The 13645-nt window shown below is 36.5% G+C and overlaps 1 protein-coding gene across 9 annotated transcripts in view; it reads right to left on the reverse strand.

The window, feature by feature from the left end:
• STARD13 (StAR related lipid transfer domain containing 13) overlaps window positions 1–13645 on the reverse strand; it is an 86327-nt gene that overhangs the window by 27032 nt on the left and 45650 nt on the right. For 2 of the 9 annotated variants that reach the window (XM_032219359.1, XM_032219367.1), the window contains exons 2-6: window positions 12428–12499; window positions 11353–11434; window positions 8907–8970; window positions 3522–4903; window positions 329–502 (exon numbers count right to left, since the gene is read on the reverse strand). In XM_032219359.1, coding sequence (XP_032075250.1) covers window positions 329–502; window positions 3522–4903; window positions 8907–8970; window positions 11353–11434; window positions 12428–12499 — 1774 coding nt within the window. Of the gene's footprint in view, window positions 1–328; window positions 503–3521; window positions 4904–8906; window positions 9601–11352; window positions 11440–12427; window positions 12501–13645 lie in introns of those variants that run through there. The other 7 variants (XM_032219366.1, XM_032219360.1, XM_032219363.1 and 4 more) reach the window with 6 other exon arrangements.

Below are 13645 nucleotides of genomic sequence, written 5' to 3' on the forward strand. Positions count from 1 at the left end.
CTGTGATGTGAGCCACCACGCATGCTTGAAAATTACTTTTTCTTTTGGAATCTAGAACACTCCTAAATAATGTGTGTGTGTGTGTGTGTGTGTGTGTGTGTGCGCGCGCGCAAAGCATGCTTTCCAACATGACCTTCAATTCAAAAGAAGTAAGTTGCAAAATAACCATTCTTTTAACATTTTCTTCCTGAACTTTGACCCAATCATTACAAACCTCCTTTGGTTAAGCTGATTTTCTATGCCAAAAGTTATACAAATGATTTTTTTTTTAAATGAGTATTTTCAGGCTTTATAACTAAAGAACATTTAAATTATAAAGCATACTTACCATGTCCAACCATGCTTGTTTGACATGGAGTATTTTTCCATAATTGCTGTAAGACGGAGCAAGGAAAATTTTTGTAGCAGATTTAGCTGAGCAGCTGACTGATTGCTGAGCTGGAGTGATCCTAGGGTATGGCTTAGTTGGTGAGAGATCTGGAAACTGTGCCAACGTAATCGCCTTTATATACATTAAAAAAAATGGAATAAAATGTCTGATTGTCATGATAGATTTATTTTTTATGAAATATGTGAAGGATTAGAAGACTTTTCCTACAGTCAGAAGAATATAATTTCAGCATGAATCTAAAAATTGCTTTCCACTTGCAAGATTCTGTTTAAGAAATCTATTTGTTTTAGACATGTTATAGCAATGATAAAAGTTTAAAAATGCCATCTCTAGTAAATTCCATTTGCTTCACTAGATGCCATTCTGTTTCTGGGACATTTATAGATGAATAAACTGATATGAAACCTTCAATAACTTAATGTTCTTGGGCATCAAGTTTTTATGCAGGTACAAAGGATTCAATGAGTACAAAATATTATTCTGATAAAGCATAATCTAAGATGAAGTGAAATTTTTTCACATTGTTAAAATACAATTTTATACTGCTTAGACAAAAAAGGGGATCTCCAATTCCTTATTCCATTCAGCCTGCATATCACATTGATTTATCAATAACACATTTATACATAAAAAGGGGATTCTTATCTCAGAGAGTTTTAGTGATTACCTCTCATAAATTAAGTATCTCCCAAGCTACAAATCCACTTATCCAAATTGAGTTATCAATAAATGTTGTAGTTATTAATATTACCAGTGGGTGGCAACAGCCAAGTTGTATTCATCTTTTAACATAAAAAATGATCATCATTATCATCAATTATCATCTAATAATTGTTCTAAAATAAAATCCGACCGTCTATCAAGATCTTCCATATAATTTTTAAAAAAATCCATTTTAGCATCTAGATTACTACAAAGTATTAATTTGGCGTGGGAAAAAGAATAAAAATACAAATTTTCAGTAATAACATGTTTATACTATTTCAGAAATAGTTTTGTACTGTTGTGTAAATGATAGAAAATATTGCTAATTCATTATATTTTGAGCTCCAAACAATCCATCTAATTGTGGTTATGTAAAGTCCAATGCCTGTTAAAAACTTATGCATATGCATGTCAGATTCAAGATATCAAAGCCTCTATTTTTAACTGCACCTTTTTCTAGGTAATCTTGGGAATTGAAAACCCCCATAGAAATGCACAGAACAAGTTTTTGGAAATATCTGGATAAGTATATAAGAATTCTATGGAAAATGTAAGATATCCTAGAAATTATATTAATTTTTAAAGATTATTTTTCCCACCCCCACCTCCCAGTAAGACTATCAATATCCAAAGAATTGTAATGATTTAAGGTGGAATAATAATAGTAATTAATACATTCAGTGCATATATGAAATGGTAATTAAGTTTGCTATTAGCATCAACTCTAAAATAAATGAGCTAAAGAATATCCCACAATTTGTCCAAACATATTAATAAAGCGCATCAGAGTATGAAATTCCAAAATAGACAATAAAATGCCATCAGCAAATAACACCAAATTTATTCTGGTGAATAGTGCAAAATACCATGGATATTGTGATCTAGTACATTGGTTCTCAAATATTTTAGTCCCAGGACCATTTTAGATTCTTAAAACTGATTGAAAACCCAAAGATGTTTGGTTTATGTGGGTTATATCTATCAATATTTATTGCATTGGAATTAAAAACAGAAATTGTAATATATTTATTTGACTTTGCAGGCCTGCTGAAAGGAGGACCACTGATCTAGTATAGTAACAGAAACCAGTGCTAAACCAGTGGTTCCTAACGTGGGGCCCACATACCACAGGGGGGCAATTTGATTTTTAATGGGGGCAATTTGAACTTTGTTTAAATCAAGTTAATGGCCTTTTAGGCTTCCTCCACATGAGTAGAATTCACTTTTTGAGTAAAATAAGAATTATATGTCACGGGGAGGAGGGGAGTATCAGGATTTTAGAGATGCTTAGGGGGCGGCATGGCCAAAAAAAAGATTGGGAACCACTGATCTAAACAAATATCAAAGTGAAAATTAGATATATTTGTCCAGTATTTTTTACAGATAGTAGAGCCAGCTTGGTGTAGCAATTAAAGCATCAAACTAGAAACTGGAAAACCATGAGTTCTAGTCCTGCCTTAGGCAAAAGTCAGCTGGGTCACCTTGGTCTAATCACTTTCTCTCAGCCTTAGAAAGGAGGCAATGAGAAACCATTTCTGAAAACTGTAGGTACCTGTCCAGGCAGTTTCTGAGAATTGGACATGGAGAAATGGAAGGGGAAAAAATGACCATCTAGAATCTGGACTTATTTGGTATTTCATATTTGGCTATGTAATTTACTAATACAATCTATGCTTTTTATCAAAGGCTTTTTCCGTATCAAAACAATATAATTTCAGCATTGCCTTTTCTGACTTTGCTCAGATCAATCAAATCCTCCCTATCACTTTTGCTTTGGGGATTATCCGGTGTTTGCTCCACCACAGCTCATCGTATAGTTAAACCTTACTCTCCATCTTTGAAGTAAACAAGATTCTCCATCCTTTATCTAAACCTCTTAAAACAATGTTTCAAGTAGCTGGAAAATTTCAAACAACTGTTCTTTTGAGACTCTATTTTTATAGGATGCTGTAATTGTCGTTATTTTTGACCATTTAAGTTGGCAAGAGAATTGAATGGAAGATTTTATGGGCTTACTCTGATTTAAAATTTAAACTGTTAATGATATATTGCATCATGGATTGCAATTTATTGCTATGATTTTGATATAGGAACAACTACACAATTGAAAAATTTTAATTTTCTACATCAGTGATGGGGAGCCTATGTCACGCGTGCCACAGGTGGCATGCAGAGCCCTCCCTGTGGGCACGTGCACCACCGCCAGCTGCTCTTCTGGTTTCCAGTACACCAGTTGGTCTTCGCATGCGCCAGTGTGTTGGAAATTCAAAGACCAGCTGAGCGGCTTTCCAACACTCCCCCCCCCCTCCAGTTCTGGTTTGGGCACTTAGGTTCTAAAAAGGTTCACCATCACTGTCCTCTATAATTGAAGTATTTCAATTTCCCGATTTCCCATTCTTAGAGGGAAGTGTGATTTGGTACAAACCTGTTTGGTCTGGTAAGGGATGCTCCAACACCAGAGTCTCTTCTTTCTCTGACACCAGGAGTTTCTGATTCATTGAGAGATGCCCCATCTCGGTCAATATCACTTGGTGTTGTGTGGCCATCAGACATTGAGTTTTGTTCAAACTCTAAAGAAATTTTACTTGGTGACTGACATGACAATGACTCAAGTTCACCAATGGATAAGGCATTCTTTTTTTGTTCTGGTAGTACATTTTTTGACCAGTCATCAATATATTCCTGAAGTCCATTGACATGTTGCAAGATATCATCCAAATGAGGAAAAAGATTTTCCCTTTCCAGGTCTAAAAGATCTCCTGTGCTGGCACATAAATGAGAACTTGGAACATTGTCATAAATGCTAACTCTACTTTCCTTTGAACAGGAAACAAGGGGTTTGTGTTCTTTAGATATCTTGTTGGTTAATGAAACGCTGTCTCTTTTCCAGTTCAGGGCATTGTCTGTAGGCGAGAGACTTTCAATAGAAAGTGCCTTAGGAAATGTTCCTGGTTTGTGGTCTTTGGGAATATGAAATATTAGGTTTTCTTGGGAGTGAAATTCATTTTTGCAGTTTTGATCTATCATTTGTCTCAGTGTTGCTCCTGCAAGAACATCTACATCTTCTAGATACATGCCACCCCGTTTATTTGCTTCATGGTGTTTGCGTTCTTTTAAGGAAGGAGTGCTTATGGTGCTGTTGCTAATCTCCAGTTGGCTGTTTTCACTGCTGCAATTGGCAGAAAATGGAAACCCTTGTCTGACTGGATCTTGGAGTGCAACTGTTTTATTTTGGAAATCTCCATTCTCTACTTCCATACATTGCATTTCCTTCAAGATTCTGGGCTCATACTGCAGAACAGGTGTACCAATGACTGAAAGACTAGTCAATCCAGACCCTTTTAATTTTCCGTGTTGTCCTTTGGGTTTTAATGTCTCCATACACTTCAGAAAGGTTTTTGCTCTGGTTCGGGATGCTTTCTCATTCCTGAAGTTGGGAGAGACTTCTGAAATCTGGGAAGAAGGACCTCCAATTGAAGAGGGGTCCTGCACAGAAGTGTTTTTGACACAGTATTGTTGTGAACAATTAGTTTCCCTGAGGAGGCTTGTGATTCCAGACTGACTCCTGTGGTCACTTCCTTCACTGCTCTCAGTATGAATAGATGACACCTCAGGCTCACTCAAATCAGTAAGCACACTTTCATTGCTGGTTGTGATTTTCATTTTAATGTCCCCTTGAAAGTCATGTTTGCCTGACTGATTAATCAAGGCATCAGAGTCTTCTACTCGAGACCATCGCTGGCTTGCTCTTTGGAAAGTCCATTTATTACTGATGGCACAAAGGTCTTCTTCATCTGAGTCTTCACTCTGAAAAACAATACATAACATTTGAATGTCTGTCCATCTGTCCCTCCATCCACTGATAACAATCCTAACAGATCATTTTTCATCTTTCATTTCATCCCTTTTGATTTGCAGCCTAGTGGCTAATAATGATATGCAAGTTTTGATATGCATTTGTATACCCTTTTATCTATACTTGCCCAACTCATGTCATACATACATACATACATTATATACATAATCTTGCTCTTCCTCCCATTCTTTAACCCCCTCTCCATCAGTAATCTGCAGATCAAGGATGTTTTGTTGCTGTTAGAAATGGCAACTAATGTTATGTTTGCTGTGGTGAAGCCATCAGCAGATATTGAGGAGTGTCAGCTGACTAAACACAGAGGGGGATGGAGAAAAGTTTGTAACTACCAGTTCCCAATGGTCATCAGGACATTGGATGGTCAAAATACTTTCTCATCCTATACCGACAAAATCTATTTGTCCTGTCATTTACGGAGAGACAGATAAGAAATAAATATCAAACAAAGGACATATCAAAAGCTCTGCTTGTTGTAGAAATAGAGGGTGCAGATTCAGCCATGGATCACAATAAAATTTCATCAAATCCTAAGGAATCTGTAAGTTTTACTTATTCAAACTCAAAAATGTATCAGTGTCTAAAGAAAAATCTAAGGATTTTTTGATTAGCGACTAGTTTGATTGGAATTATAAGTTTCTGGAAAATGACAATGGAAGCCCAGATAATACCCTAGAACTTTGGTTTCCTAAGACCTCATACTATGTAGTACTGAATACTGTCTGAGCTCTGTTCCTAACTTTCTGTTTTTGCTGAACTTTTGGCTCTTGACATTCAGACTCTAGTTTAGTTCTCCTGACTTTGTGCCAAGCCTTATTTTCTATTTCCACTTTTTACACAATGGACTCCGATTCTTCTGTGAATTATTGGCTTTCTGTATTACTAATTTGATAGGGGTCTGACTTTTTCAGCTGTTAACTTGCCTCCCTAAATACAAGAGTATAGGGGCTAACAAAGGTGCTTTTTCCAAAAGGCAACTGGGCTTTCTTGGTGTTTTTTTCTTTGAAAATGTTTTGCTTCTCATTTAAGAAGCTTCTTCAGTTCAGAACTGAAAACAAGAATATAGGATCTTGAAGTGCCAAAGCTTGGATGGCAAAGTATTGTACTAGCTAAGTAGAGTTTGACATTTTTAGAAGCACTACATTAGGAAAGGATGTGTTACAGTGGTATGTTTTCAATATTTCTGGTACAATGACAAAAAAGATAAGATTTGGCTCATATTGAATTGCTAAACAGTATGTTAAAATAGTAGCATGGGTCCTGGCTGCATAAGGGAAGGGGTAAAGGCAAATGCAGTAAAATAATGATTTACTGAATGACAGAATATTAAAAAGTCTTAATGTGCTTTGAACATCTGTCTCCTTCCCCAGAGGCATCTGAAAATAGAGTACAATTACATTATTCACAAGAAGAAAAGTTACTGAAGGTCTTTCTGTTATGATGTACACAAAAATTAGAGATCATATGAAGTAGAGAAATAAAATTATCTGAATAATTTTATATACACAGGAAGTAAAAATATAACTTTACTTAAAATAAAATTGTAAGTGCTTAGATTTTCTGAAAAAATCCTTTTGTATTGAAAAAAAATGATTTCATTTCTTAATTATTTTTAGTTCTCGGTTTGAGTTGTCCGTATTTGCCTTCATATGTTGTCAAAGCTGAAATATTATGTATATTTTTCTATGAGCAATTATTTCTGAACAGAATGGGACTTCAGATTAATGGTCTGTTGGATTGAAAAGCATATCATGACATCATCCTAATTATACCTGATCCCTGTTTAGCAAGATCACCCAAGTAATTACGCCCAAAGCAGAAAATTGCTTCTTTGTCCTAAGGAATTTTCACTCTAAATGTTGATGAGACAACAAAGGAAAAGTGAAAACACTGAGGTGTGTTTTCTGAGATGCGAGTCATTGGGCGATTGTAAATTCACAGAAAAATATATAACAACAAAAAGATTTGCTCTTGGTTATTTGAACCCTTGTCATCATATGATCAGACTATTGTAATTAGCTTTTACATGGGACCTTCAAATGTTATGTAAAATGGCCTTCAAAAACCATTCAGCCAGTTCACCATGCACTGGCTGAAGGATTACCTAGATCCACCCATGTAACATCATTATTACTGCAATTGCATGCTGTCAGTCTGCTTGTCAGTGAGATTCAAGCCACTAAGTACTCATTTTTGAAGCCCAATATGGCCTAGGGCAGTGATGGCAAACGTTTTTCTGCTCAGGTGCCAAAAAGTCACTCGCATGCGATAGCGCACACATTATTGCCCACACCCATAATGCAATGCCGTCTCCCCATGCATACATGCAGAACCCCCCCTCCCGCGCTCACCCCTGCGCATGTGCCCAGGCCTCATTGAAGCCTCCAGACTTCCGGTAGGCCCGTTGGGCCGTTTTTTCCCCCTCCCCAGGCTTCAGGAAAGCTTCCTGAAGCCTGGGGAGGACAAAAAATGGCCCAATGTGGTTACCGAAAGTTTGGAAACGAACTTCCAGTAGGCCTGTTGGGGCCATTTTTCGCCATCTACAGGCTCCAGAGGCTTTCCTGAAGCCTGGGAAGGGCGAAAACAGCCTCCCCCCACTCTCTGGAAAGCCGAGAATCAGCTGGCCGGCCCGCACATATGCGCTGGAGCTGACATAGGGCAATCCTCACATGCCGTCAGATATGGCTTCACGTGCCACCTATGGCACACGTGCCATAGGTTCGCCATCACGGGCCTAGGGTCTAGATTTTTCTGTCTTCTCCAAATAGAATCTGCCCTTCTGATGAGATTTAGTAGAGAAACCTTCCTGAGGTTCCAAGATTTGAGGGAATGCTATCTTTAGGCATTTTGCGCTTGAGCACTTCCAGAATACAGATCACACTTTTTTGAGTGCAGCCCTCAGCCTGACAAATGGCATGAATGCCTGCTTTAAGTTTACTTGAAAAGGAATGAAATGAAACAGCATTGGCATCCTATCCCTTCTTATTTTGCTTCAAGCACTGCTGGCAATGACTTCTCCAGCACCAATGAAAAGAATTTGTCAAGCATTTTGAGAGAGAATCCAATCTGTACAATGTTTCTTGGAGCAATGATCTGTACTATGCAAGCTCCTGATTAAAAAGTGCCCCAGGGAGAGGAGTGCCTTGTAAATAAAATGTTATTGGCTCCTTTACAAAAGTTTTCATATCAAACAACATTTTCTACATTCCTTCTTAAAACCCCTTAAGCCTTAGATAACGCCTGTGTTATACAATGAGCTGTAAACATGGCAAACTTTATTTTAATAAGTCAGCACAAATGAAAGAAAATAAAGAAAAAAGAAAAGAAAAGTCTGTTGCTTTTTATCTGGCAAGGAATCATAGTGTAGGGTCATACTCAGACTACCTAGTTAACCAAACAGGCTTTCCTTGTATTTTGAAAAGACCCTTGGGAATTGTTTTCTCTTACAATACAGTCTCTTTCACTTGCTACTATGCAGATATGTTCAAATCCCCACATTCTTCATGAGCAGTTAAAAAAGAGTTGGAGAAAACCATTTTCCAAGAGAGTGGGGGGCGTGGGGCACTGTCACAATCTGCGTGTTGACTTTCCATGCAAAATTTCTCTAGGAAAAGGAAGGTATAAACAGAACAGAAACTAATTTTCTAGGATGCATTAGGAAAAGCATATTGATAAGTCATGAACCTTGCTTCATTATAGTCAATCTTCAAAAACACAGTGATGATTGATGATAATGACATTTCTTCTACACACTGCCTCTGGAAACATTCTTTCTTCTTCATTTTCAATAGAGGCTGTTGTTGGACTTTATAAATGATACAAAAATTACAGGGAAATCTATTGTATTTGAGGTTCAACAATTAGATACAACATCATCTGGGGCTTTGATTTCGGGAGATTTTAAGTATTTTCACCTAAATAAAACGTGCATGTACTTGCCTTTTTTCTTTGGAAGTTCAAATCAAGTTTCATTGAGGCACATTTATTCAGTGTGTTCAATCGTCTAAAAATAAAACAAGAATCATACTGAACTTATCGATTGGCTTTATATCTTCTTTATAATATCAAATTAATTCCTTCTTTGATTTGCATGCAAGATGAATGGTTAATTCCTATGAATGAGACGGGAATAGGAAATTAGCCCATATAATCTAGCAATTAGTCTGAAAAAATGGGTATTTATTATCATAACTAGAAATTGATTTTTATTTAAGCAAAGTTTAAGTACACATGCATCCTCTCTATCAAGCCCTCCACCTAAAGACCTCCATTAGAAATAAAATTATTTATTTGCCTAAATGTATATTCCATTTCACCCGTGATTTTAGGCAGCTTATATACTGTTTAAGCAAAAAAGAAAAAAAGACCACCACCATCTAAACCAGGGCTCTCCAACCCTGCAAGCATCTGTCTCTGGTTAACCAACACCTCTTGCTTCAGAATTTCTGTAAAAGCACTGTGTTAACAGTCTTCCTGGATGCCCAAAGGAAAGTGGCTGTCTTTGAAGGCAGTCTGTTCCAGATGAGGGGGCTACTGCTGAGGCGGCTTGCTGCTGGACTCCCAATCCTTGGACACTAGGCCCCCATATGACTACTTGAATGATGTATCAAAATATATCACAAAAATGTCTAAACTGTTCCGAAAAAATAAGAAGACTGAATATTTATGCTTTACTATTCTGATTGCAGTAAAATCTAAATTTTGTAAGTGATTAAAAGAATAAAAGAATACCAAGCGAACAGGTTACTGTATTTTTTGGAGTATAAGTACAACTTTTTCCCTCAAAAAAAGAGTCTGAAAATCTGGGTGCGTCTTATACACTGAATACAGCATTTTTTGCCTCCCGAAACCCCACCCCCTTCACCAAAATGGCCCTGCATAGCCTTTAGGAGGCGTATGGAGTGCTCCTGGGGGCTGGGGAAGCCAGAAATGAGCAAAAAATGGACTGTTTTTTGCTCATTTCTGCCCTCTCCAGCCCCGCAGCAGTCTATACGCCTCCTAAAGGCTATGCATGTCCTTTTTTTTTTGGCAAAAAATAGGCCCATTTTTGCAAAAGACGGGCTGTTTTTTGCTAGTTTTGGGGGGCATCCCCCAGGAGCACTCTAAAAGCCTTCTAAAGGCTATTTATGCCATTAAAAAAAACCACGTTTTTGGGAGGTCTGCAGAGTGCAAAATCTTTTTTTAATTTGCCTCTTCAAAATCTTGGTGTGTATGTATGTACAGGGGAAGCAAGGTAGTACAGTAGTACTCATGTCAGAATAGTTTACCATTTAGAATATTTTAAAAGACATGTAGGAGGCAAAGTACATTTGTATGTGCATGAAATAAAGGCCACATAAAGCAAAAACATACATTAAACCACTGAGAAAAAGAGACATGCCTGTTATGAGTAGTATAACCATTCTAATGTTGGTATCTGTTCCTGAAGACAGGATCAAAATTCATTGCTGAATAAACTTTTCTCTTTACTTGTTACATAAACAAGTAAAGTCTGTTTGATTGGCCTGGAATTATTATTCCATAATGCCTGCTTTCTATAAACTCTATCTTGGTGTCATTTTTTATCCAACAGTTGATCTGCTCAAGATTAAATATTTAAGCAATGACAGAATCCTTAAAAAAAAAAAAGAATGGTATTTCCTCTCCAAAGTGAACGCCTATATTTTAATTAAGGCAATGCCAATTTAAGTTGATTGGTTTTAAGCAAAAATGATGTCCTATCTTCTGAGGCCTTTCCAAAACTTTGAAACAGATTGCCAAAGATATGAAAAAGTTTAAGTCTTTAGTTCTCCGATTAAATCCAGTCCACTTGGATTCTTTACACCCACTTGAAGTGGCAGAAGACATGATTCTCTATCTGCGATATCTGTCAGATCCTAAGCAAGACCACTTCAAGAAACACTAGTCAATAATATTTTGGTCCATCTCATCTCAGGACAAGCTGCTTTTATCTTGTTACACCTTGAGTGTGAGAAGCTAAATAAAATTAAAATGGTAGAACATCAACAATCCTCTACAGAAAAGGTGTTGTGAAATTGTTTCCTTGCAGTTTGCCCACAGAAGCAACAATTCATATATGTGTCTAGTGAACTCATTCATAACTCACACTCTTTGAAAACCTAGCACGTTTTTTTAAGGCCATTTTTAAGGTTGCATTTTTCAATTCTGATCTATTCAGGAAGGTCAAGTTTACTTGAGGCCCAGCTTTGGAACCAGCTGAGGTGCTCAAACTGAGGATGAATAAAACTCATGATTTCCAGCAGAGAAGGGAGGCTGGTAACAATCAATATCTGCCTAAAATTTGCAGACTTCTCTGCACTGTGTAAAATGCTATAGCTTTTACAAAGTATACTAAAAGAATAGTGTGAAACAAAAAGCACATTACCTACAAAGAGTTTCTACAAGGTCTTTGTCAAGAAAATCATGATCTTTCTTCACAGCAGCAATATCAATAGGAAACTGGTAATCTACAAGAGAAGAACTACTTATTTCCACAGCAACAAACACTTGACTTTGAGATATATTGGATACATTCTCAAACAACATATACAAAATAAATAAAAATTATTCATTAAAATGATGTTAATATATCCTGTTCAGAATCCAATACAAAATTAGAACAGTAACATTCAGTAAATAGTAATGTTCTGATCACTAATACAGAAAAAAAGGTTATTGTTCCTTCCCCGCCTGATTTTTCTACTTTCCATCCTTTTGGCTAATAAATATAGAAAATAAAAGTTCAACGTATTTGAAAGTCAAGGAGTTAGGGTAGGCTACATTATTCCAGTAGAAAGCTCTTTTACTCTTCTGCATTCACCACATCACCTTTTTTAGCATTGCCTTTAATGAAAAGCACATGTAAATTGCATAGTGACATCATACAAACTACCTGCCAATAAAATAACGTGTGCATATAACACTAAGCATTCCATTTGGCCTCTGGTGGTCACTCTCAAAAAATTGTGGGTGGACCCCAGGCACAACCTAAAATTTTTGACAGTGCCACCAAACTGTTACACTCGGTTCAGATTTTCCTATTTTCAAGTTTAGAATACACTGCAAAAAAATATTGTACCTTAGCTTACGTACATCTACACAATACTGAGCCCAAGAATATCTCAACATGCAGATTCAATTCTTTAATTCAATGTGATTTGCTAGAATAGAATAGAATATAATTCTTTATTGGTCAAGTGTGACTGGACACACAAGGAATTTGTCTTTGGTGTATATGCTCAGTGTACATAAAAAGACAAGATACATTCGTCAAGAATCTATTCTATGTGATTTTCTAGTTAACTCAAGATTAGTGTTCCTGTTGATGAAATCTACCAGATTTAGTTCTAGAGTTTTGGAAGGTGCAGGTGTTTCCCCTTCAACATTATAGCATCAAAACAAACACAATAGTCTTTGCTGTAACTAAGGTTATAGATTAAACAAGGATTTCTAAAACATACCTTCATAAAGTTGAGCATACTGGGGAAATCCAGCAGCCCGTAACCAAGCACAGGACTCTTTTGCTTCACGCTCTAAGGAATAAAGAAAAAATACACACCAAACAATGTATTAATACACAATTGTATAACTTTAGTTTTTTAGCCAATTGTTCAGAAAACTATTCCAACAAAGTAAGCAACTTCTGTGGGATATATTCAATTTTTTTTGTACTTAGGATCTGCACATTTGAGTATTTTCATTTGAAATTCATACCTCATTTATATCAGACCAGGTGTTGTGCACAATTTCAGCAACCCAAAGGAGCAGTGAAAAAGCTACATGAAATCATACAACTTGCCTGGAGTGCACCCCAAATCAGTGTGACAGTATTTTGATTGTAATCAGCATTTCCATGGACGGTAACATGCCTATATTATTTAATACCATGTGATTAAGAATAGCAATGTCTAATGCTTCCAGTTCTTGCAGGTGGCTGATTTTGAAATTGTAGAATGTCAAAGGGATGACAAATAACAATGGGAGACTATCCTAAACGATTCTTGTGAGGAGTTTGAGCAGAAGCAAAGGAAATGGGGAGAAAAATTAAAAAGTTAGGTGAGAATTTTCAAGACCTTGCGTAGCTGACAAAGAAAGAAGGTAGCCATCTGGATCAGAGAGAGTTAGAACAGAGGGAGAAATGTGGTTTGTCATCCTGGTCAACCAAAAGACGTATCTTGTTCTAAAAGAACCCAATCAAATGATGACATATAAACGATGCTCAAACAGAAACAGATTGTGTATTAAGAGGCCAATTTTTAAACACACATGCAATAAGGGAGATGGGGGAGGTGCAAATATACCTATTACCAAAGGTTTGCTAAGGTATTTAATAATCTTGGGAGTGGGGATTGGAAGATCAAATACAAAGCATGCTGCTAGTTATACATTAGGAAAAGTGTATATATTACTGGAAATATGCACATAGTATTGCTAAAGAGCATATTCTAAAGAATTTTATTTTAGCAAAATATGCATGCACTACAAACATTATGGGAAATAAAAACTGCGCATGGTAATTATTGTATTGTCTTTTAAAAGAGGCAAAAAAACAATAGCTAAGGACAAGAAAAATGGGAAATTGGTAAAATTAAAATGGAAAGATATATTCATCTCTATTAGTTACCAGTCATAAATTCAATTAGCTGTGGGTAGTAACATGGCATTCATTATTCATTTGC

The sequence above is a fragment of the Thamnophis elegans genome, chromosome 6, assembly GCF_009769535.1.
Source record: "Thamnophis elegans isolate rThaEle1 chromosome 6, rThaEle1.pri, whole genome shotgun sequence".
Classification (NCBI taxonomy): Eukaryota; Metazoa; Chordata; class Lepidosauria; order Squamata; family Colubridae; genus Thamnophis; species Thamnophis elegans.